Source organism: Monodon monoceros, unplaced genomic scaffold (genome assembly GCF_005190385.1).
Source record: "Monodon monoceros isolate NGI ecotype Baffin Bay Population unplaced genomic scaffold, NGI_Narwhal_1 Super_Scaffold_9, whole genome shotgun sequence".
NCBI lineage: Eukaryota > Metazoa > Chordata > Mammalia > Artiodactyla > Monodontidae > Monodon > Monodon monoceros.
In genome coordinates this window covers 8489367-8515680 of record NW_021703786.1, presented here as the reverse complement: position 1 = coordinate 8515680, position 26314 = coordinate 8489367, and the positions used below count along the sequence as shown (strand labels likewise).

General features: G+C 36.3%; 1 protein-coding gene across 2 annotated transcripts in view; it reads right to left on the bottom strand.

Annotated features, from left to right (window-relative positions):
- The window catches only part of VMP1 (vacuole membrane protein 1), a 130566-nt gene that overhangs the window by 65793 nt on the left and 38459 nt on the right, over positions 1-26314 (bottom strand). For both annotated transcript variants that reach the window (XM_029211741.1, XM_029211742.1), the window contains exon 6: positions 8631-8798. In XM_029211741.1, coding sequence (XP_029067574.1) covers positions 8631-8798 — 168 coding nt within the window. The remainder of the gene's footprint in view (positions 1-8630; positions 8799-26314) is intronic.

Below are 26314 nucleotides of genomic sequence, written 5' to 3'. Positions count from 1 at the left end.
CCACCAAACCAGCTTTACAACAAATGCTAAAGAACTTCTCTGGGCAGGAAACACAAGAGAAGGAAAAGACCTACAATAATAAACCCCAAACAATTAAGAAAATGGTAATAGGAACACATATATCGATAATTACCTTAAATGTAAATGGATTAAATGCTCCAACCAAAAGACATAGATTGGCTGAATGGATACAAAAATAAGACCTGTATATATGCTGTCTATAAGAAACCCACTTCAGACCTAGGGACACATAAAGACTGAAAGTGAGGGGATGGAAAAAGATATTCCATGCAAACGGATATCAAAAGAAAGCTGGAGTAGCAATTCTCATGTAAGACAAAACAGACTTTAAAACAAAGACTATTACAAGAGACAAAGAAGGACACTACATAATGATCAAGGGATCAATCCAAGAAGAAGATATAACAATTGTAAGTATCTATGCACCCAACATAGGAGCACCTCAATACATAAGGCAAGTACTAACAGCCATAAAAGGGGAAATGAACAGTAACACAATCATAGTAGAGGACTTTAACACCCCATTTGCACCAATGGACAGATCATCCAAAATGAAAATAAATAAGAAAACACAAGCTTTAAATGATACATTAAACAAGATGGACTTAATTGATATTTATAGGACATTCCATCCAAAAACAACAGAATACATATTCTTCTCAAGTGCTCATGGAACATTCTCCAGGATAGATCATATCTTGGGTCACAAATCAAGCCTTGGTAAATTTAAGAAAACTGAAATTATCTCAAGTATCTTTTCAGACCACAATGCTATGAGACTAGATATCAATTACAGGAAAAAATCTGTAAGAAATACAAACACATGGAGGCTAAACAACACACTACTTAATAACCAAGAGATCACTGAAGAAATCAAAGAGGAAATCAAAAAATACCTAGAAACAAATGACAATGAAAACACGACGATCCAAAACCTATGGATGCAGCAAAAGCAGTTCTAAGAGGGAAGTTTATAGCAATACAATCCTACCTTAAGAAACAAGAAACATCTCAAATAAACAACGTAACCTTACACCTAAAGCAATTACAGAAAGAAGAACAAAAAAACCCCAAAGTTAACAGAAGGAAAGAAATCATAAAGATTAGATCAGAAATAAATCGAAAAGAAATGAAGGAAATGATAGCAAAGATCAATAAAAGTAAAATCTGGTTCTTTGAGAAGATAAACAAAATTGATAAACCATTAGCCAGACTCATCAAGAAAAAAAGGGAGAAGACTCAAATCAATAGAATTAGAAATGAAAAAGGAGAAGTAACAACTGACATGGCAGAAATACAGAGGATCATGAGAGATTACTACAAGCAACTATATGCCAGTAAAAGGGACACCCTGCAAGAAATGGACAAATTCTTAGAAATGCACAACCTTCTGAGACTGAACCAGGAAGAAACAGAAAATATGAACAGACCAATCACAAGCACTGAAATTGAAACTGTGATTAAAAATCTTCCAACAAACAAAAGCCCAGGACCAGATGGCTTCACAGGTGAATTCTATCAAACATTTACAGAAGAGCTAACGCCTACCCTTCTCAAACTCTTCCAAAATATAGCAGAGGGAGGAACACTCCCAAACTCATTCTACGAGGCCACCATCACCCTGATACCAAAACCAGACAAAGATATCACAAAGAAAGAAAACTACAGGCCAATATCACTGATGAACACAGATGCAAATATCCTCAACAAAATACTAGCAAACAGAATCCAACATTACATTAGAAGGATCATACACTATGATCAAGTGGGGTTTATCCCAGGAATGCAAGGATTCTTCAGTATACGCAAATCAATCAATGTAATACATCATATCAACAAACTGAGGGAGAAAAATCATATGATCATCTCAATAGATGCAGGGAAAGCTTTCAACAAAATTCAACACCCATTTATGATAAAAACCCTCCAAAAAGTAGGCATAGAGGGAACAATCCTCAACATAATAAAGGCCATATATGACAAACCCACAGCCAGCATCATCCTCAATGGTAAAAAACTGAAAGCATTTCCACTAAGATCAGGAACAAGACAAGGTTGCCCACTCTCACCACTATTATTCAACATAGTTTGGGAAGTTTTAGCCACAGCATTCAGAGAAGAAAAAAAAATGAAAGGAATCCAAGTCGGAAAAGAAGAAGTAAAGCTGTCACTGTTTGCAGATGACATGATACTCTACGTAGAGAATCCTAAAGATGCTACCAGAAAACTACTAGAGCTAATCAACGAATTTGGTAAAGCAGCAGGATACAAAATGAATGCACAGAAATCTCTTGCATTCCTATACACTAATGATGAAAAATCTGAAAGTGAAATTAAGAAAACACTCCCATTTACCATTGCTACAAAAAGAGTAAAATATCTAGGAATAAACCTACCTAAGGAGACAAAAGACCTGTATGCAGAAAATTATAAGACGCTGATGAAAGAAATTAAAGATGATATAAATAGATGGAGATATACCATGTTCTTGGATTGGAGAATCAACATTGTGAAAATGACTCTACTACCCAAAGCAATCTACAGATTCAATGCAATCCCTATCAAGCTACCAATGGCATTTTTCACAGAACTAGAACAAAAAATTTCACAATTTGTATGGAAACACAAAAGACCCCGAATAGCCAAAGCACCTTGACAAAGAAAAACGGAGCTGGAGGAATCAGTCTCCCTGACTTCAGGCTATACTACAAAGCTACCGTAATCAAGATAGTATGGTACTGGCACAGAAACAGAAATGTAGATCAATGGAACAGGATAGAAAGCCCAGAGATAAACCCACGCACATATAGTCACCTAATCTTTGATAAAGGAGGCAAGAATATACAGCGGAGGAAAGACAGCCTCTTCAATAAGTGGTGCTGGGAAAACTGGACAGCTACATGTAAAAGAATGAAATTAGAACACTCCCTAACACCATACACAAAAATAAACTCAAAATGGATTAAAGACCTAAATGTAAGACTGGACACTATCAAACTCTTAGAGGAAAACAAAGGCAGAACACTCTATGACATAAATCACAGCAAGATCCTTTTTGACCCACCTCCTAGAGAAATGGAAATAAAACCAAATATAAACAAATGGGACCTAATGAAACTTAAAAGCTTTTGCACAGCAAAGGAAAGCATAAGCAAGACGAAAAGTCAACCCTCAGAATGGGAGAAAATGTTTGCAAATGAAGCAACTGACAGAGGATTAATCTCCAAAATTTACAAGCAGCTCATGCAACTCAATATCAAAAAAAACAAACAACCCAGTCCCAAAATGGGCAGAAGACCTAAACAGACATTTCTCCAGAGAAGATATACAGATTGCTAACAAACACATGAAAGAATGCTCAACATCATTAATCATTAGAGAAATGCAAATCAAAACTAAAATGAGGGGGCTTCCCTGGTGGCACAGTGGTTGAGAGTCCGCCTGCCGATGCACGGGACACGGGTTCATGCCCCGGTCCGGGAAGATCCCACATGCCGCGGAGTGGCTAGGCCCGTGAGCCATGGCCGCTGAGCCTGTGTGTCTGGAGCCTGTGCTCCGCAACAGGAGAGGCCACAACAGTGAGAGGCCTGCATACTGCAAAAACAAACAAACAAACAAAAAAAACCTACGATGAGGTATCATCTCACATTGGTCAGAATGGCCATCATCAAAAAATGTACAAACAATAATTGCTGGAGATGGTGTGGAGAAAAGGGAACCCTCTTGCACTGTTGGTGGGAATGTAAATTGATACAGCCACTATGGAGAACAGTATGGAGGTTCCTTAAAAAAGTAAAAATAGAACTACCATACGACCCAGCAATCCCACTACTGGGCATATACCCTGAGAGATTACTACAAGCAACTATATGCCAATAAAATGGACAACAACAAAAAGAGTCATGTACCACAATGTTCATTGCAGCTCTATTTACAATAGCTAGGACATGGAAGCAACCTAAGTGCCCATCGACAGATGAACGGATAAAGAAGATGTGGCACATATATACAATGGAATATCACTCAGCCATAAAAGGGAACGAAACTGAGTTATTTGTAGTGAGGTGGATGGACCTACAGACTGTCATACAGAGTGAACTAAGTCAGAAAGAGAAAAACAAATACTGTATGCTAACACGTATATATGGAATCTAAAAAAAAAAAAAAAAATGGTCAGAAGAACCTAGGGGCAAGATGGGAATAAAGATGCAGATCTACTAGAGAATGGACTTGAGGATACGGGGACGGGGAAGGGGAAGCTGGGACAAAGTGAGAGAGTGGCATGGACATATAAACACTACCAAACGTAAAATAGATAGCTAGTGGGAAGCAGTTGCATAGCACAGGGAGATCAGCTCAGTGCCTTTTGACCACGTAGAGGGGTGGGATAGGGAGGGTGGGAGGGAGGGAGATGCAAGAGTGAGGAGATATGGGGACATATGTATATGTATAACTGATTCACTTTGTTATAAAGCAGAAACTAACACACCATTGTAAAGCAATTATACTCCAATAAAGATGTTAAAAAAAAAAAAAGGTGATGTTCTCTATCTGAAAGTCATCACACATGCTTCCTCTCCTCTGCCCTGCCACCATCCTGCCTCCTCACTGTACTCCTTATTATCCTTAGATACCCATTGAAACACTGCTATTTCAAGGAAATCTTCCCTGAATCACAGACTAGGAAAACATTTTTGTGTTATGCAATAAATTTCTCCTTCATAGCAGTTATCTCAATTTGTTTAAATATTTATATATATAATTTTTCGACAATACTTATATATACATTTTTCCATAATTATTTCCCTCACTAGAATGTAAAGCTCCATGAGGGTAGAGACTGTTAAGTTTTGCTCACTCTGAATCTCCAGTGCTTGGAGGTTTAATAACTATTATTGGAATTTATAACTGAAAAGAAAATTTGTGAAGCCTTACACTAGTGATATAGTCAAATTGTAAAAGGTGAAAAAGATAACAACTGAAAAAAGGTAACCTACTTATCAGCAACACCAAACAATTCATCTTAATGGGCTCCAAAGACTTATGTGAACAAGTTGAAACTGAGGTTGACCCTGGTCTTCATCTTATAATTGGAGGTACTATGTATTTTAATGATTTTACTGATTTACTATATTTATAATGATAGTGAAGTCTGTAAAGATATTTTACTTCGTAAAGTACAAATTAGGTAAAGATTTTAAATAACATAACAGTTTTTAATCAAGCAAGATATTCCCCTGAAAAAAAAATATGGATGTGAACACAAATGGGATCAATTTTATGAAAGGGTAAGATATAAGAATCAAGGCCAATACACTCTAAATCAACATTTCTCAACTTCGGTAGTATTGACTTTTTTTTTTTTTAACATTTATTTATTTATTTGGCTGCACCAGGTCTTTAGTTGTGGTGTGCAGGATCTAGTTTCCAGACCAGGGATCGAACCCGGGCCCCCTGCATTGGGAACACAGTGGAGTCTTAACTGCTGGACCACCAGGGAAGTCCCAGTATTGACTTTTTATGAGTGTATCCCAGTTAACCATTTTTAAATATAAAATTTAGTGGCATTAGTTGTATTCACAATGTTGTGCAACCATCATCATTATATTTTCAATATTTTTCTTCACCCAAATGGAAACTCTATACCCATTAAACATTAACTTCTCATTCCCCACAACCCTGGTAACCTCAAACCTACTTTTTGTCTCTATGAATCTGAATTGTCTAGATAGCTCACATAAGTGGAATCATACAATATCTGTCTTTCTATGTCTGGCTTATTTCATTTACCATAATGTTTTTCTAGGTTCATCTATATTGCAGCATGTATAAGAACTTCATTCCTTTTTATGGCTAAATAGTATTCTATTATGTGTATATAATACTCTTTGTTTATCCATTTATCTGTTAAGAGGCACTTGGATTGTTTCCACCTTTCTGATAATGTGAATAATGTTACTGAACAATGAACTACAAGTTTCTGTACATATTAGAGTCCCAGTTTTCAGTTCTTTTGGGTGTTTATGTAGGAATGGAATTAGAGGAGGGTCATATAGTAAATGTATGTTTACATTTTTGAGAAACCACCAAACTCTTTTCCACAGCAACTAAATCACTTTACATTTCCACCAGCAATCTATGAGGGTTCCAATTTCTCCACATCTTCACCAACACTTGTTATTTTTCGTTTTCTAAAAAAATAATAGCCATCCTAATCTGTGTGAAGAGGTATTTCCTTCTGGTTTGGATTTGCATTTCCCCAATGACTAATGATATTGAGAATCTTTCTGTGCACTTATTGGCCATTTGTATGTCTTCCTTGGAGAAATGTTTATTCAAATCCTTTGCCCATTTTTTAATTGGGTTGTTTGTCTTTTTGTTGTTGAGTTGTGTAGTTCTTTAAACATACTGAATATTAAACCTTTATCTGATATATGACTTTTAAACATTTTCTCCCTTTTTGTGGGTTGTCTTTTAACTCTCTTGATAGTGTGTCCTTTGATGTACAAGAAGTTTTAATTTTAGCTAAGTTCAATTTATCTATTTTTTTCTTTTGTTGCCTCTGCTTTTGATGTCTTATTTAAGAACCACTGCCAAATCACCAGGCAGATTTGTTTCTATATTTTCTTCTAAGTGTCTTATAGTTTTAACTCTTAAGTTTAGGTCTTTGATGAATTTTGAGTTAATTTTTACATATGGTGTAAGATAAGGATCCAACCCCTCTCTTTTGCAGGTGGATATTCAGTTTTCCCAGCATCCTTTGATGAAAGGACTCTCTGTAAATGGTGAAAACAAAAGGAACGAATTTAAGCAGAACTTGATATGTGCTACCTTTTTTACATAACAAAAGACTGTTTCAAAGAAGGGAATATGAAGAACAAACAAACATTCAGACAATCAGTATTTATTGGTATTCTTTTTTTTTCCGGTATGCGGGCCTCTCACTGTTGTGGCCTCTCCCGTTGCGGAGCACAGGCTCCGGATGCGCAGGCTCAGCCGCCATGGCTCACGGGCCTAGCCGCTCTGCGGCATGTGGGATCTTCCTGGACCGGGGCACGAACCTGTGTCCCCTGCATCGGCGGGCGGACTCTCAACCACTGCGTCACCAGGGAAGCCCTATTGGTATTCTTGAACTATGAGCAAAGCCTAATGCTGATTGCTGTGAGTAATAAATTTAAGGTACAGTCTGAATTTTTTGAGGAGCTTAAAATTTATTTGGGGAAGTAAGCCAGTACACCAGCCAATTTAACTAATTTGAGGCATGCATGGAGCCAGGCCAAATGAGTGCTTCAGACAATACGCACTTTGGAAGAAGCAGTTATCACTGCCAGCTGGGATGAAAAATTTTCTTTGTTGGCATTAGTGTTAATCTAGCCACATAAATCATTTTTGAAAGAACAAAAGAACAACAGAAAATTGAAGGCTATATACATACTCCTTTTCTAGCATGTTCTGAATATCTAGTTATCTTATTAATAGCTTTTCATCAAAAGACAAATGTGTAAAGCAGAAACTAACACACCATTGTAAAGCAATTATACTCCAATAAAGATGTTTAAAAAAAAAAAGACTAATGTGGTAAAATTTATAATACATATGCAACTAGTATAATGAATTTGTTTCCAGTATTTATAAAAGAGTAACAGGAAATATGACAATTTTTCCTGTCTTTCATATTCAACAAATTCAATACATGGCATTTCCCTTTTAATTATTTTAAAACACGACATAAACGCTTGAATGTGTTTGAAAACTCTGCCTCTTCTGTGGGCATTCTATTCACGTTCATTTTAATTAAGAGTTTTAAGTGATGTGTTCCACATTTTTCATTTTATAAGAAACTGTTAGGGGAAAAAAAGTTACAGGGAACATAAAACTTAGTGATTCCAAATGATGAATTAAAAAATAATTCAAATGGTAATAGGAAGTCTTTAGCAAATGAACTATTCCTCAATGATATACATGTGAATGAATTTAAGCATATAAAAAATGCTTTGTATGGATATGCAGATTAAAATACATCTACCATTGATCATGTAGTCCAAAATTTCCCAAAATATATTAAGCAAGCCATAAAAAGAATAATTGGAACTTCTGAAAGTAAGGTCACCATATAGTCTGATACCTCCAATACAGTAAAGCTTAGTTTATTAAGAAATGTCTGACCTTACTTTAGTATTACAACAACTCAGAAAATGAAATGAGTCTTCTAAGAATAAACACAGAGTATTTAAATCTAGGAGAGAGACATATAATACTTACCTAATTTGGACTGATATATAACCATTTGCTATGTGTTTATCAAGTTTTATAAACGTTAGTAAAACTTTACAAAGTAGTATAGTTGCACCATCTATACTCCTTTTCCCTGCTATTGTCTACTTGGTATCAATGCTTCCTGGTACCTAAGGTTTCCTGCCTTCCTTCTGAATGTTATTCATGAACAGGAGAAGCTCTAAAGGTTTCTTTTACATGGAAGCTAGGTAGCTGGTAACTTTATTAATTAATTATCTACTGACTTGGTATATGTCTGGCTTCAATTTCAATGAGGTACAAAGAATCAAGACAGTGAGGTTAATTTTGAACAAATATGAAAATGGACATCTTACCCACATGCAGGCCTCAATCCTAACTTTTGAGATGATGCTCCATAAAGAAATGGTTCCTTCAGTGCCCTCTTCATCTGGACAAATAATCTGATCAGGATAGGGTGGTTCAGGGAAATTAACTGAATTGCATTCATAAGCAGCTAATGTAACTGAAGCTATATGTGGACCCTACAAAAAAATATGAGAAATCTCTGATGAGAAATATTAAAGAGAAAGCAATTATTAATAGACATGTTATTTTAATGGTACCTTAATCACTCTATATTAATAGAAAAATGTTAGCTTTTAAAGAACAAGAATCTACCTAATATTTCAAGATGCAACTGATAATTTGAAAAAATAATCCTTTCCAGAATCTCTTATGGTTTGCTTTCTTAAAAACCAATTTCAAATTTACTCAGGTATAATTTACATATAGTAAGAGCCATTTTTTTAGGTCAGTAGTTCAATAAGCTTTGACAATTATATTCAGTCGTATAACCATAACCTATCAAGATAAAGGTACAGAACAGTCCCGTCACTGCAAAAAGTTCTCTTGTGTCCTTTTGTAGTCAATCTCCTTCCCCCAACACTAGACCCTGGAAACCATATGATTTCTGTCTTGATTCTTATTTTATTTATCCACATATCTCATTTGTAAGAATGCCATCCCCTGTGATAAAAACCTCCTGTGCCCCTATTCCTTTAGGCATAATTTGAGAATACTATATTTTGTCCTTACTTAAAAAACAGTTGATGCAGACATAGAAAACAAACTTACGGTTACCAAAGGGGACAGTGGGGGTGGGGGTGGGAAATTAGGAGTTTGGGATTAGCAGATACACACTACTACATATAAAATCGGTAACCAAGGACCTACTGTATTGCACAGGAAACTCTACTAAGTATCTTGCAATGACCTAAAATGGAAGAGAATCTGAAAAAGTATATATATATATATATATATATATATATATATATATATACACACACACACATATATAACTGAATCACTTTGCTATACACTTGAAACTAACACAACATTGTAAATTAACTATACTTCAAAAGAAAAAAGTTGATGAAGTAATTACATCACTTATCTTTCCCACTGACATCCCAAAACAAAAATAAAACTGTGGAATCAGTATCAGTTAGTTTTTCTTTTAAATTAATTTTTTCTATGGAAGCTTTTGGGCTGCTTTGTACCTTTATTTAGAAATATTACAAATTAATAATAATCATATAGATTAAAATGAATTAACATTTAGATGTGTGATAAAGGTTTAAACACAGTGGTTTCCAAATTAACAGGTATGCCATGACGAGGTGTCTGCATAAGAATCAACTATGGACTTTGTTAAAAATATAAATTTCAGGGTCCCCTAAGCATAAGTTGATTCAATAGGTGGACATAGGAACCTGTATGTTTTATTTTATTTTTATTATTTTTTAAGATTCAGGTTTTTTTTTTAAGATTTATTTATTATTTGTTTTATTTTAGGCTGCATCGAGTCTTAGTTGCGGCATGCAGGATCTTCGTTGAGGCATGTGGGATCTTTCAGGATCTTTCGTTGTGGCACGCAGGCTTCTCTCTAGTTGTGGCGCACAGGCCTTCAGGGTGCCTGGGCTCTGTAGTTGTGGCACGCGGGCTCCAGAGCATGTGGGCTCTGTAGTTTGCGGGCACGCAGGCTCTCTAGTTGAGGCATGTAACCTTTAGTAGTTGTGGTGTGCAGACTTAGTTGCCCTGAGGCATGTGGAATCCCAGTTCCCCGACCAGGAATCAAACCTGCATCTCTGCATTTTAAGGCGGATTCTTTACCACTGGACCATCAGGGAATTCCCAACCTGTATGTTTTATGTATTTATTTATTTTAACTAATTGATTTTTTAAAAAATTTATTTATTTTTATTTTTGGTTGCGTTGGGTCTTTGTTGCTGAGTGCAGGCTTTCTCTAGTAGCAGCGAGCAGGGGCTACTCTTGGTTGCAGAGTGCAGGCTTCTCATTGAGGTGGCTTGTCTTGTTGCGGAGCATGGGTTCTAGGCGCGCCGGCTTCAGCAGTTGCGGCACGTGGGCTTGCGGGCTCTAGAGCACAGGCTCAGCAGTTGTGGCACATGGGCTTAGTTGCTCTGCAGCACGTGGGATCTTCCCGGACCAGGGCTCGAACCTGTGTCCCCTGCATTGGCAGACAGATTCTTAACCACTGTGCCACCAGGGAAGCCCCCCAACCTGTATGTTTTAAACAAGCTCCTTTAGAGTTTCAAATAGGTTAGGTTCTAATAGGCTATTAGGTGTCAGAAAATAAGCGAACTCAGACAAGTCACTTAACCTTTCTGGACCTCAAGCTACTCTTCTGCAAGGCAAAAGAATTAGATTCATCTTATGTTTTTATCTAGCTCCAAAATTCAAAAACCCCTAACATAATCAAGATGTCAATAAAATCTATTGCTAATTTCCAAAGTTCTCATGAAGTGTAAGCTCTAGAAGTTGGATATTCTTAACATGTTACTGTAACACACATATAAAGTACTAGGCTTAGAACAGTGCTGGGCATATAATAAGCCCTCAAAAAGTATTAGCCATTAGCTGTTATGAACAAAAGTACTGTATTTGTAGAATAAAATTATATACACACACATACATATGTATGTATATATAGATACACACACATACATATGTATGTATATATAGATACACATACAGTAAGTGATCTTTGGATATAAGAAAGCCTTTTTATTTATTTATTTATTTTTTGCGGTACGTGGGCCTCTCACTGTTGTGGCCTCTCCCGTTGCGGAGCACAGGCTCCGGATGCGTAGGCTCAGCGGCCATGGCTCACGGGTCTAGCCACTCCGCAGCATGTGGGATCTTCCCACACTGGGGCACGAACCCGTGTCCCCTGCATCGGCAGGAGGACTCTCAACCACTGCGCCACCAGGGAAGCCCATAAGAAAGTCTTTTTAAACCACATGGTGAAAGAATTTGTGGCTCAAAGACAAAGTGCATAAGATGTAGTGATGGAAATAAAACATTAAAGAACTCCTACTGCTATCCAGATAAAAGGTGACATTAAACAAATTTTTCTGTTGCATGTTAATACGAAAAAGAAAGACATTCATAAATCTAAGCTACATTTCTCCTTAAATACAGTTGCATTTTGTGTTCAAATAAAAATCTAAAAAATGAAATCCTACACTTAGCACTGACTCAATTAACTATAAGGTTTTCTTCTGGACCAAAAAAAAAAAAACTTATGTGAATTTTTAGTCTGTTCATCTTCTTCTTGAATTTTAATTCACAGAAATCAATAAGTAGTGATAATAAGTTTAAAAAATGATTATAGAATCTCTAAAAAAGGAACTTTTATTGAAAAGCTGTGATTAACCATGAAATCTACAACTGTTTCTTTGAATATTATGTGCACAAAAGAGATTTCAGTTAAAGAAAAAAGAATTATTTTGTGATCCTACACACACACACAAACCCAAGTTTAAAGTTTGTAGAATTCAGAGTAACTAAACAATTAGTGAAAAATTTCTCACTGTACACTTACTTATAGCTAACATCAGATGCAATTTAAAAAGGGGGGGGGACTTCCCTGGCAGCCCAGTGGTAAAGAATCTGCCTTCAAATGCAGGGGATACGGGTTCGATCCCTGGTCAGGGAACTAAGATCCCACATGCTGCGGGGCAACTAAGCCCACACACCACAACTACTGAGCTTGTGTGCCTCAATGAGAGAGCCCACCTGCCGCAAAATTACAGCGCCCATGTGCTCTGAAGCCTGCGCGCCACAACTACAGAGCCTACGTGCCCTGGAGCCTGTGTGCCACAACTAGAGAGAAGTCCACATGCTGCAACGAAAGATCCCGCGTGCCTCAATGAAGATCCTGCGTGCCACAACTAAGACCCACCACAGCCAAAAAAAATAAAGAAAATAAATATTTTTTAAAAACCCCTGTAACTTCCACATTTACTGTTTGAAAACACAAAAGAGAAATGTGATACTACTAGGCAAAACAAAAGAAATTCAAGAGTCTGTCCATGATATCCCTACAACTGTCCTCTAGAAATGAACTCTAGGTGAAAAAAAATTGAACCGTCCTAGACACTAAAATTATAAGATTTCTGGGATTATATAGGAAGGAAAAACCTACATTTCTATTCCAGAAACAAGAATAAAATATGCACCCCAACAGATTAAACAGGTTATCCAACAAGATAAAAGACTGATTCATAGTTTTAATTTTAAATGTTCTAAAAAGGGAAATTTTCAGCAATCTGATGAGAATATTTTCCCTAAAGAAAGGATGGTTCACACAGTTAAACTGATATATACTTTCCATAACCACACTAATAGGTCATGATTACTCAGCCTTAGAGGCAGATGTGGTGGTTCCCAGACAAAATGAACATGAATAACTCAGCTTCTTGTCCTTTGTTCATTCTCAAGAGCCCATTTAACCGTACCTTGACATTTTAGTTTAGACTGTGTTAACTGATAGGAAACCTCACAAGTTCTTTTCAACATTATAGGTTAATGGTTCCTAAATATAACAGGCTTAACTGAGATAAATATTAGTTTACATGAAAAATCCAAACACAAAAACTAAAAAACAATCATTTTGATTAAGAGAATTTTAAAAGTTACACATATTCAAACTACCTTTTAAGTCTGTTTTCTAAAACCTACAATTCCTACTACAATGTATCAAATATGAAAGAATCACATTTAAACCATACTAAATGAAGAGATGAGGGATAAAGACAAACAGCTACAGTATAAGCAGCAAAGTCTACCTGGAAAGATCCACTATAAAACATAAAAATAACACAACGTACTGAGCAGGACATTCCAGCTCTCATGGGAGTATGCAAGTATTGATATATACGGGCTAGAGATTCTGGCCTGTGGCTGAGGGTTTTCTGCCTCATATCATGAAGTGACTGGTAGAGACGTACACTCCTACACTAAACAACTGGAAAACTAAACAGAATACGTGGAACAATTTTTTTCAGACACTGTACCACAGGCAGTATAATACTTCTGACTGCTGAGAGAAGGGATACAAATGAGGAAACCTTGTGATGACTCTGGCTTTCCACTTGTAGACACATTCTGTGTCTGCAGTAAAATCCATAGTCCAAAGACAAAGACCCTAAGCAAAGCATGGTGGTCTTGCTGCACTGAGAAGAAAATCTGAGTTCAGGGGGGCTGAGTGGTTGAAATCTGTGGCGCAGAATACTAGTGAAGAGAAAGCTATGCAGAGAAAGGACTCTACATGTGTGCATGGGGGTCCCCTTGAGACTCTGGCACACAAAGCTCCACTGCATGCTATGATGAGATTTCATAAGGCCAGGCAAAGTACAATTAGTGAGAAAAGAACAATAGAGGGTTGTAAGCTGAAAATTCCTAGACTTCACACAGGGCTGGGAAACACTTGAACTTCATCTAGCTAGAGTGGAGAGACTCAACATTCAGGGAAGACCTTGGAAAGAGCCTACAGTAAAAGCTACTCTAGACAGACCATAATAGGGTTTTTAAAAAAGCCTTAAATAGATCAAGTTGATCCACTGGTACTGCCCCCAAAACAAAAAATTGACACTCTGTAAAAGAAGGTAACAAAATCCATACAATCAACAACTTAATACCACATTCCAGTGTCCAATAAGGAATAACTAGATATGATGTGAAGCAGTTTGGAAAATATGACACATAACCTGGAGAAACATTAATCAATAGAAACAGACCCAGAAATGTCAGAGATTATGGAATTAGCAGACAAGGACTTAAAAACAGTGAATATAAACATGTTCAAAGATTTAAAGCAACAATTGCCAAACTTCAGCCCAGGGGCCAAATTCAGCCCACCACCAGTTTTACAAATAAAGTTTCAAAGAATGCAGCCATGTATATTTATTTACATATCATCTCTGTCTAATTCTGTGCTGTAATGGCAAAACTGAGTAGCTCTGACAGAGACTCTATGGCCTATGAAGTTTAAAACACTTATTATATGGCCCTTTACAGAAATAGTTTGCTGATCCCTGATTTAAAGGAAAAGATAAACACAATGAGGGAAGAAATATAAAGTATAAGAAAAAAACAAAATGGGCTTCCCTGGTGGTGCAGTGGTTAAGAATCCACCTGCCAATGCAAGGGACACAGGTTCGAGCCCTGGTCCGGGAAGATCCCACATGCCGCGGAGCAACTAGGCCCATGTGCCACAACTGCTGAGTGTGCACTCTAGAGCCCGTGAGCCACAACTACTGAAGCCCACGTGCCTAGAGCCCATGCTCTGCGACAGGAGAGGCCACCGCAATGAGAAACCTGTGCACCACAAGAAAGAGTGGCCCCTGCTTGCCACAACTAGAGAAAGCCCATGCGCAGCAACAAAGACCCAAAGCAGCCAAAAGTAAAATAAATAAATTTAAAATAAAAAAAAAAGAACAGCAGATGTAGAGCGTGTATTGGATTCAGTCCACTGAATAAACCTAGTTTAAAAAAATATATATATATATAAAGTATAAAAAAAACCAAAATGGAACTTATAGAGCTGAAACTATAATATACGAATAGGAAAATTCATTGGATAATCAACAGATTAGATGCCACAGAAGAAAATATTAGAGAACTTGAAGACAAGGCAATAGAAAGTATTTGAACTAAAGGACACAGAGAGTAAAGGCTATGGAAGAAATGAACCTCAGTAACCTGTGGAATAATACCAAACAGTCTAATATACATGTAACTGGAACCCCAGAAAGAGAGGGTGAAGTGTGTGTGTGCGCGCACACACACACTGGGGAAGGGATGGCCAAGTATTTTCAAGATTTGATGAAAAATATCAATCCATCAACTCACAGATTTAAGAAATTCAACAAACCTAAGTCAAGATCAACATAAAGAAAATAAAACACATAATCAAATTGCTGAGAATCACCATAATCACATCATAATCAAATTCTATAATTCAGCAATATCAAGAAAGTCTTAAAAGCAATCCGAGGCGATAAAAACACATTACAGGCATACCTCACTTTAATGCACTTTGCAGACATTGTGATTTTTACAAATTAAAGGTTTTGGCAATCTTGCGTCAAGCAAGTCTATTGGCACCATTTTTCCAACAGCATTATTTTTAAATTAAGGTACATATATTTTTTTTTAGACACTTAATAGAGTACATTATATTGTAAACATAACTTTTAGATGCACTGGGAAACCAAAAAATTCGTGTGACTTGCTATATATCACCATATTCGTTTTATTGCAGTGGTCTAGAACCAAACCCACAATATTTCCAAGTTATGACTGAGTCATCTACAGGGAAATACAGATAGGACTTATCATCATAAACAGACCAAAAGACAATAGAATTACTTCTCTAAAGTGCTGAAAGGAAAAAACAAAATCTGTGAATCTAGAATTCAGGGAAAATATATTTCAAAAATAAAGATGAAATAATAACATTTTCAGACATACAAAAGCCAAAAGAATTTGTTCCAGGAGATAAATGTTAAAGGAAGTTCTCAGATAGAAGAAAAGTGATACCAGATGGAAACTTTAATGTACATAAAAGAGTGAAGAGTACTGGAAACAGAGAACGCCTTTTTTCCTCATTTTAAAATCTCTTAAAAAAAGAACTAGTTGCTTAAAGCAAAAGCTATGACATATGTAGAAGTAAAATACATGACAACAACAGCATAAAGTATGGGAGGGAGAAAATGGAGTATAATACTGTAATGTGGTTACATTACATATACCCAAAAAAAATGTTCAATTCAAAAGAAGGCAGGAAAAGAATAAAAAATAGGTGGGACCAACAGTTTGATGATAGACTTAAACCCAACCATATTGACAACTACATTAATTGCAAATGGGCCAAACATACAAATGAAAAGGCAGAGAGTGTCACACTGAATTAAAGAGCAAGACCTCAGTACATGCTGTCCATAAAAAGCCCATTTTAAATATCCAGATCCAAAAGTAAAGGTAAAGGGATGAAAAAAGATAAACCGTGTAAACATAATAATACAAAAGACAGAGTATTCTACATTAATACCAGATTAAGTAGATTTCAGGAGAGGGTATATTACTAGAGATGAAAAAGGACATTTCATAATGATAAAAGGGCTAATTCTCAGGAAGACAGAATAATCCTAAATGTGCAGGCACCTAATAACAGAATATCAAAATACATAAAGCAAAAACTAATAGAACTAAAAAGAGAAATAAACAAATCCACAATTAGAGTTGAAATTTCAACACACTTCTCTTTTTAGTTGATAGAATAAATAGACTGAAAACCAGTATGGATATAGAACACTTGAACAATATGGAACACTATACCCAAAAATAGCCAAATACATATTCTTTTCAAGTATACATGAAATCCAGTCACCAAGACAGACCATATACTGTGGTATAAAATGAATCTCAGCACACTGAAAAGAATGTGCCATGTGGCAAGGTAAGTAAAGATCAATACAAGGAGTACTTCTTAAGGAAAAGTAGCAAATGATAGTCCTCAAAGGTTAATTTTTCTATTTAAGGACAGTGTCCTTTAATCTATATAGTGGTAATCAAAGGAAGTTAAACAGCTATGTACAGCCCAGGTTGTTATTCCCCAGCACAGGAAGCTCTATAAATTTCCTAGTTACCAACCAGGTCATAAGTAACATTCACTAACTGCCCCTGAGAGTTCCTAATTACTGCCAATGGAAGTTCCCTTTAATGATATGAAGGTCAAATTTTATGACTGTGATGAAAAGTTACACTCTCATCAGTGACAGGTTTTTAGGGTTCTTTTTTGGGGTGGGTGGGTGCTTCAGTATACTCATGCTAAGTGAAGTCAACTCAACAAGATAGTTCAGCTATTTGTGACATATCAAACATCTGGTTTTGCTTCAGTTCAAAACCTCATATGTCTTAGTCTCATGAGCTGCATTACACTATATTTTCCAAAGTTTTGATAATGGAATAATTTTGCTTTGTCCAGGATAAAAGATGTAGTGCTTGGCCAGGCAAGAAGATGTCTGGGTGAGAGCAAAACCACAGTTAGATCAGGGGGTAGGATTTCTAATAAGAGCAGATATAGGTATTTGTGGAAAAAGTATTTTAACTTAAGACATTCTTTTAAGATAAATTTTAAAAGTTACACGTCTACAATTTACATTCATTCAGGAATAGTAAATATCCTACTAGCTCTGTCAAATTAAGAGAAATTTAGAATTAAAAAAAATTATCCTAGAGGTAAAATTATCATTCCTGAAATTATAACACACAAAAATATCCTAATCCAGTAGAGAAGAGAAATTCTAAGTAGTGCCCTGATAATAATGTAGTACCTATGTAAGCCCTGAGAAAGCAGTCCTGGTGCCACAAATACAAATTAGGATCTTTGTAAGAAAGGTGTGGGACAGTCACACCTTAAAACCTGAAAAAAAATCATATTAGTAAATGACAAACTAGTCTATGTATTGCTGCTTCATTTAAGGAAAAGTGTTTTCTGGATTTTTAACTTTATTGTTCAGTTCATTTGGGGGCCCTTTCTTCCAGAGACATTTTTTAAAAAGTGAAAACCTAAAATGATCATATTAGTTAATTATGAGCCTAATTTAGCCAAGCCTTTTTACCAACCAAGATGCAGAATACGATGTCACATTAAGAGCGCAGTATGTGTATGTATGAGGGTTTTTTGGGGTTTTTTTTGGCAGTGCCCAGCAGCATGTGGGATCTTAGTTCCCTGACCAGGGATCGAACCTGTGTCCCCTGCATTGGAAGTGCAGAGTCTTAACCACTGGACCGCCAGGGAAGTCCCTGTATGAGGTTTTTAAGGAAGATGAGCAGACAGACAGACAGACATTCTTCCACTGTAGGCAGCTCCCTCAGAACTGATAAAACATTCCTAAAGACTGGAGTTGTTTGCACATCTGTAATGTCAGTTCATAGCCTAATTCATCATCCACACACAGAAGTCAACTGAGATCCCAAAGGCAAAATTCCCAATTAGTTTTGTCTGGAAAGTTTAGGGCAAAGGTAATAAAATCAAGAATCCTCTGCTGATTCACTGGGAAAACATTTGTTTGCCACACTCCTTCACTGAGGAACAAAAGGAGTCAGTGGCTAGTCTGGAATGTGATTCATTAGGAATATCTGGGTGATAAATAAATGAAAGGAGATGACAGATGGTTGTGTGTATGACTTGCAAAACCTTTGTTTTCTTTAAGTCCAACTTTTAGGGGAGTTTAGAAATGCTTTTACAAACAGGAATTGTACTCTTCAAATTCTTTTAATCATTGCTTTTCTCATCGCAGTCAGAAAACAACTTACCTAAGGTTATGGTATACAAGAAAAAATTCTAGAAGGCTAGAGCATAAAACTGTTGATTCCAAAAGGGCACTGAGAAGTTTAACTAGTGTTTATATTCTTTTTGTGAAGAAGGTCCCAAGTTTACAAATTTAAGCCCCTGGTCCCTCCCTATAAAATGCAGTATAATATGTAAAAAAGCAGTAATTTCGCCATTAGTTAATGTGGATTTTAGTTCCTGTTAGTAACTTACTAGATGTAATCAGACTTCTATCTCACATTCCTCATTTGATGAAAAGCCTGAAAATAATGATAATAATGCCTGCACAACCTAGGTAACACAGCAATGTATGAGATTATGTAGTAAAAGTGTTACGATAAGCATAAAATAACCAAAACAAAAAATGTGTAAACTCTATAGTTCATGCTTCAGGTTATAAGGACCTATTTTTAAAGTCATTTTTATTATATTCAATCAATCCATAAATAAAGACATATTTCACTTTTCTTCTCTAAACCTAAGCAATTTTTTTTTGCGGTACGTGGGCGTCTCACTGTTGTGGCCTCTCCCGTTGCAGAGCACAGGCTCCGGACGCGCAGGCTCAGTGGCCATGGCTCACGGCCCCAGCTGCTCCGCGGCATGTGGGATCTTCCAGGACTGGGGCACGAACCCGCGTCCCCTGCACTGGCATGCAGACTCTCAACCACTGCGCCACCAGGGAAGCCCAACCTAAGCAATTTTGATCATAAAGTTGGTTTAAGTGTTTAGGAGGAATGGACCACATATTTATAAAAAGAGCTTTTAAAAAGGTTATAAATTGTTTAAAATTATACCCAACAGAACAGATTTCAGCAAAACTGAATCTTCTTAGCTTTCATTTAAACACACATTAATAAATAGTGACTTAAGGGCAGGAAGTCAGTCAGTCTGTGCATACCCTTCTGTTTGGTGAAAACTCAGCCCTATGTCCTGGAGACCCTGGTTTCTACTTTTGATATGGTGATGCTCTTAAGAGTTAATACATGAGTCATTCCTTGGGGAAAGACAGGGAGAATAGCTGATCATGCCCTCATCAAAAAAAGGCAAACAGACCCTTTCTAAGAAGGGCCTGTTGGTCTTCCCGCAAGAGCCCTGAGTCACTGCATGCTTATAGCCAGAGTCATTATACCTATAAAGAGCAATATTAAGTCACACTAGAACCTTACTTTTGGCAATTTCTTCTCTTTTTCTGTTTTATCGAGGGATACACACGTAAGCTATGGAGCAACAATCAGAAGTCAAGCAGGAAAAATAGTGAACAGGTTGGCTAACAATTTTTAAAAGAATTATTCCACCTCATGGCATTAAACAATTACTACAATAGTTCTCTTACTGAAACTGCTTCGCTATTTCACTTCAACCTATGTCCATGCAGTTCTCCAAATAACACTTACTTTAGGCAATAAATAGCCAAGAGTCAAAACGTGTAAGAAACAGCTATATATATACATATATATATGTATATATATAAAACAGTACTATAAAATATTATATACATACTATAAAGTACTTGTTCACTAAAGGAAACAGGGTGCTATAGACAGAGATGTTCTTTAAACATTTGATAGTGATCAACATGTTGGATTTTTTTTAATGTAAAATTTTTACCCCATTTTAGTGATGAAATGATCCTAAACGTTAAGGCAGAAACAGACCTCTGAATCTTACACAGGGGCAAATATCTCACAATTAACTTTCCCTGTACTTATTTTATAACAAAGAACCAAAAATTTTTTTCTATTAAAATGGTCATTTTGGGGGACTTCCCTGGTGGTGCAATGGTTAAGAATCCTCCTGCCAATGCAGGGGACATGGGTTCGATCCCTGATCCAGGAAGATCCCACATGCTGTGGAGCAACTAAGCCTGTACACCACAACTACTGAGCCCATGAGCCACAACTACTGAGCCCGTGTGCCACAACTACTGAAGCCTGCATGCCTAGAGCCTGTGCTCCGCAACAAGAGAAGCCACTGCCGTGAAAAGCTCGCGCACCGCAACGAAGAGTAGCCCCCTCTCTCCACCACTAGAGAAAGCCTGTGTGCAGCAACAAAGACCCAACACAGACAAAAATAAATTAATAAAAAATTTTAAAAAGGTCGTATTTTGTTTTTATTTTTAAGTAGAATTCTTTATTCATTTATATCTTATTTTTACACCTGATAACTGCATTCTGAACTTACAGTTTTATGGCCATGGTTTCTCATGGTACTTAAAACACTCTTGACATCTACTAACTTAATTCCAGTGAATTTAAACTACCAATTTTTATCTATAAAACTATATTCTTAATTTAAAATCGTCAAATTAAACAAATGACTCATAAATACCATTCAGATAATAATGTCTTGATGTTATATCTTCTTATAAACCTTGATCTACTCTACAATGTAACTGAATAGTTCCCAAACTTTTCTACATACCAACTGCCATCTAGATAGGGCAGTTCTAATGTGAAAATCCCTACCAGGGCTTCCCTGGTGGCGCAGTGGCTGAGAATCTGTCTGCTAACGCAGGGGACACGGGTTCGAGCCCTGGTCTGGGAGGATCGCACATGCCGCAGAGCAACTGGGCCCATGAGCCACAACTACTGAGCCTGCGCGTATGGAGCCTGTGCTCCGCAACAAGAGAGGCCGCGATAATGAGAGGCCCGCGCACCACGATGAAGAGTGGCCCCCGCTTGCCGCAACTAGAGAAAGCCCTCGCACAGAAACGAAGAGCCAAAAATAAATAAATAAAAATTAAAAAAAAAAGAAAAAGAAAATCCCTACCATTTTGATCCCCAAAGGTGAGAGAATTCAGTGGTTAAAATATATGACAAAGAGAAAAATTATCTGCAAAATATATTCAGCCTTCTATTTATAGCTCAATATTTGAGTGCCTTTAACAGTTTTTAATGATTGTTGATAGTTTTTGTTCTGAGTTCTTTGTCTAAGTGCTGGGCTTATTTTGAAAGGAATATAGGGCTTGGGAAGCCCTTCTCCGGGAAACTGCTCCACCTAGTGTCAAAAACTGTTCATGTATCACATTATTTGTAAATTCCTGCCGAAGGACTCATTTCCTTTGTTACTGTTAAATAGAACAGACTTTATAATCATTAATGGCATACAGTTTACAAATGGCTCTTAAATCATCTGCTTGTCTTATAACTTGAGGAATAATAATGTGAATGCATATAAGGAGCATGTCTGAGATATATTTCTCATTATGAAGTACCAAAGTTCCTGTTAAACTGGTTTTTTACCAGGTTATTATTATGAATATATTATGAATCATATATTCTAGTAATGGGAAATAATTTTAAGGTGGCTACTGAAATTACCCTATCACTTCTCCTAATTGTTTGTATCAATCTAAATGTAATCCACAAATTATTTATTTCTCTAAATAAGTGCTGTGTTGTGAAGACCGGTATTTAATAATTGTACACATCAATGGTTTAAAACATGAGATTAGAACTAAATTTTGCTGTCATCAGGCAGCTCATTTGGAAGAAATTATTTTACTTTTCTCTTCATGAAAACTTGTGTTTTTTTCCCCTTGATGGTCTTACAGACCACTCAAGCACTCACACAACTATATTCTCTTCTAAAACATCACGTTAAGTCTAATATTATGACCTGGGAGAAGTGCTAATACTTTTTTGGCAAATGGAGGAATCAAATGCATAACGCGTCACGTAAAAATCCTTAGGGGGTGGCTAGCTCACTAAGGCTCCCAAGCTCAATATGCTTCTTCTGGTGTACTACTGTCATCCCATGAGTTAGAGCAACGGTTAGCAAACTACAGCCGGCAGATCAAATCCAGTCGGCTACCTCTCTTTGTGAATAAAGGTTGACTGGAAAACAGTCACATTCATTCCTACACACTGTCCCTGGATGCTTTCTTATTACCATGACAGATCTGAGGAGTTACAAAAGAGATTGCATAGCCCGCAAAGCCTAAAATATTTACTATCCCTTTACGGTCCCTTTTCAGCAAAAGTGCTGCCCCTGGGCTGCCTCCCCTTGGGTCAAATCATTATTAAGGTGAAAATTTTGACACATTCAAACACAGAGATACAACAAAGAGGTTAACAGCAGCCATGTTCTCTTCATTAACTTGTTTTCACTCTGGGCATTATTTCCACTAGTAAATAAGCATTCCTGGATGGCCTGGAATGGAAACCTGCTACATACATGCTAAGACTAAAATAAATTCGTTAATGGATTTCTGGAAATTAGTATCCAAGAGAAGAGGGCTTAGAAGGTATGATCTTAGAAAAATTTACCAGCCACAGAACCTTTTTTTGCATCTGATCTACTTACAAAAAACATGAGTAAAGTAAATGAATGAAATCAGTAAACTTGCACTACTTGCCAGACAAAATTAGCTCACGAATTAGACATCTATTACAGGTGTATTTATGCAAAATGACTTCAAAATTCTAAAACAAAAGAGCAGATGTACTAAAACAGAGTATTTATTTAAGCATAGTACATATAGAAAAGTGCATAATGCAATCATCTTAATGAATTATTTCAGACACAGGTATCCTCTATCCAGATCAAGAAATATTAGAAACACACAAGAGGGACACATCCTATTGGTTGTCAAGATTTACTACAAAGCTGCAAGGATGAAAATCTTTTTTCAATTACTTTGTCAATTTCTACAAAAATACCTACTCAAGTTTTGACTGATATTGCATTGATTATGTAAACAAAATTGGGAAGAACAGCTACAATATCGTGTCTTCTAATCCATGAAAATAATATATACCTTCTGTTACCTGGATCTTTTTGCTTCCAACAATATTTTATAATTTTATATAGAGGCCAAGCATATCTTTTGTTAGATTTATTCCTAGGTATTTGCTTTTCAAAAAAATGTTATTATAAATGATGCTTTCCAAAATTTTCACTCTCTAAATGTTTATTGTAGTATACAGAAACACAATTGTTACATACACATTGACCGTATAGCCAGTAACTGTGTTACACTTCCCTATTCTCCAAGTTTGTGGAAGTTATCTCCTTCTCTAAATTTCTGCCAAGTTCTGCTTTCCATAAGTTGAGTATATATTATTAAATACAAATTTAGACCTGTTATATCTTCCTGGTGAATGGAGTCTTTTATTATTACCAACAAACACATTCTATCTATTAACTCTTCTTGCCTCATACTTTACTTTGATTTCAATATAACTACATGAGCTTCTTCTTGGTTGGCATCAAATGGCTCATCTTTTTCCATCCTTTACCGTTAATCTTTCTGTGTATATTTTAGGTATGAAGGCTGGATTTAGCAAATAGCTGAATATTTTAAAATATTTATTTGGATAACTGGAAGAAACATTTATTCCATTTATTGATATATTTGGATTTAAATATACCACTGAATGCTTACTACTTATCCTGCCTGTTCTATGTTCCTTTTGTCTGCTTTCTTTCCCTCTTTTGGCTTGGCTTTTTAAAAATTACTTGGTTTTTACTTGCGCCTATTAGCTTGATAGTTATATATTCTTGTACTACTTACCCTAAAGATTATAATATAGATCTTTATTAATTAATGTCATATAAATTAATATCTTACCTTTTCTAGGGCAATGCAAAGACTTTAGAATAATTTAATTTCAGTTACTCCACATGTGATTTGCAGATGATGTATTTTAACCCCCTCTAAATACTTTAAATCTCTCAAAACATTATCATTAAAAACATAATGTTGGGCTTCCCTGGTGGCGCAGTGGTTAAGAATCCACCTGCCAATGCAGGGGACAGGGGTTCGAGCCCTGGTCAGGGAAGATCCCACATGCCGCGGAGCAACTAAGCCCATGCGCTGCAACCACTGAGCCTGCGTTCTAGAGCCCGCGAGCCACAACTACTGAAGCCTGTGCGCCTAGAGCCCGTGCTCCACAACAAGACAAGCCACCACAATGAGAAGCCCCTGCTCACAACTAGAGAAAGCCCGCACGCAGCAACGAAGACCCAACGCAGCCAAAAATAAATAAATAAAATAAATAAATTTAAAAAACATAATGTCAAAAAAATAGAAAGACAAAACAAAAAAAGAAAAAAAACCATAATGTCAATCTTAATTTAAATTTACCCATATATATACCCTTTTCTTAATCTTTATTCGTTCCTGAATCTGAGCTTCAATCTAGAATCACTTTCCTTCCATTCAAAGAACACTTTTTAGTATTTCCTTTAAAGCATGTTTGCTGGTGGCAAACTGCTCTGTTTTTCTGAAAGTATCTTTATTTTATACTGTTCAGGGCACACTTTGAGTATATTCTGTTGGTAGTTATTTTCTTTTAGACCTTTAAAGATATTCCACTGTCAGCTGACTTTTACTCTACTCAATGTTCTGTGGTGACCTAAATGGCAAGGAAATCCAAAAAAGAGGGGATATATGTATACATATAGCTGATTCACTTCGCTGTACAGCAGAAACTAACACAACATTGTAAAGCAACTATACCCCAATTAAAAAAAAAAGCTGATGCACTTGCTACTGCTACTGCTGTGAAAAATAAATTGTCCTTCATCTCTGAAACAAAAAAAAAATCAATGACAGCAAATCAGTCTTACTGAAATTCCTCTGAAGATAGTATGTCTTTTTCTCCATCTCTCCTTTTTTGTTCTGGATATTTTTCTCTGGCCGATTTTGCAGTTTATTAGTCTTGTCTTAGCTGCTGTCTACTGAAGTCCATTAATTGAGTTCTTCATTTCAGATAATGTTTTCTTAATTCAAAGTTTTCACTTGCTCTCCTCTGTAGTTTTCAATCTCTGCAAAAATACTCAAACTTGTTTTTTACTTCCTTGAAACACATTGATTTTGGATTAAAGTATACATCTAATAACTTCATTAAATAGATCCCCTATGGATCTATTTCTTTTATTTCTTGTTTCGACCAAATTATCATGTAGCTTCAGATATCTGATTCCTTTTGATTGAATGCTAGACTTTTTTTTTTAAAATATAATGTGATGCCTAGGATTATTTTATTTTCCTCCAGACTTAAGATTTAGCCTGAGCTTCAGTCCCTGTATGGGCTGATTTGTATCTAGTTCATCCTTATGTTTAAAGTGTGGCCCATCAGGTTCCAATCCAAAGCCTGCAGGTTTATTAAGGCCATATACTTAACTGGTTTCACCTCTCTGGGCTTCCCCTTTAATCTAGATGTTGGCCTTGTAATTCTTTGCTATCTTTTTATCTCTATGGTGGCTTTAAACAGATGTTTTAAATTTTTATCAACTTTTTAAGATACTTTCACAAGCGAGTTGATCCAAACGGCCTAATCTATTGTCACTGAAAATGGAACAGTAATCTGTGGTTTTCAACTATGGTATTACATTCTGCTACATTAAAAT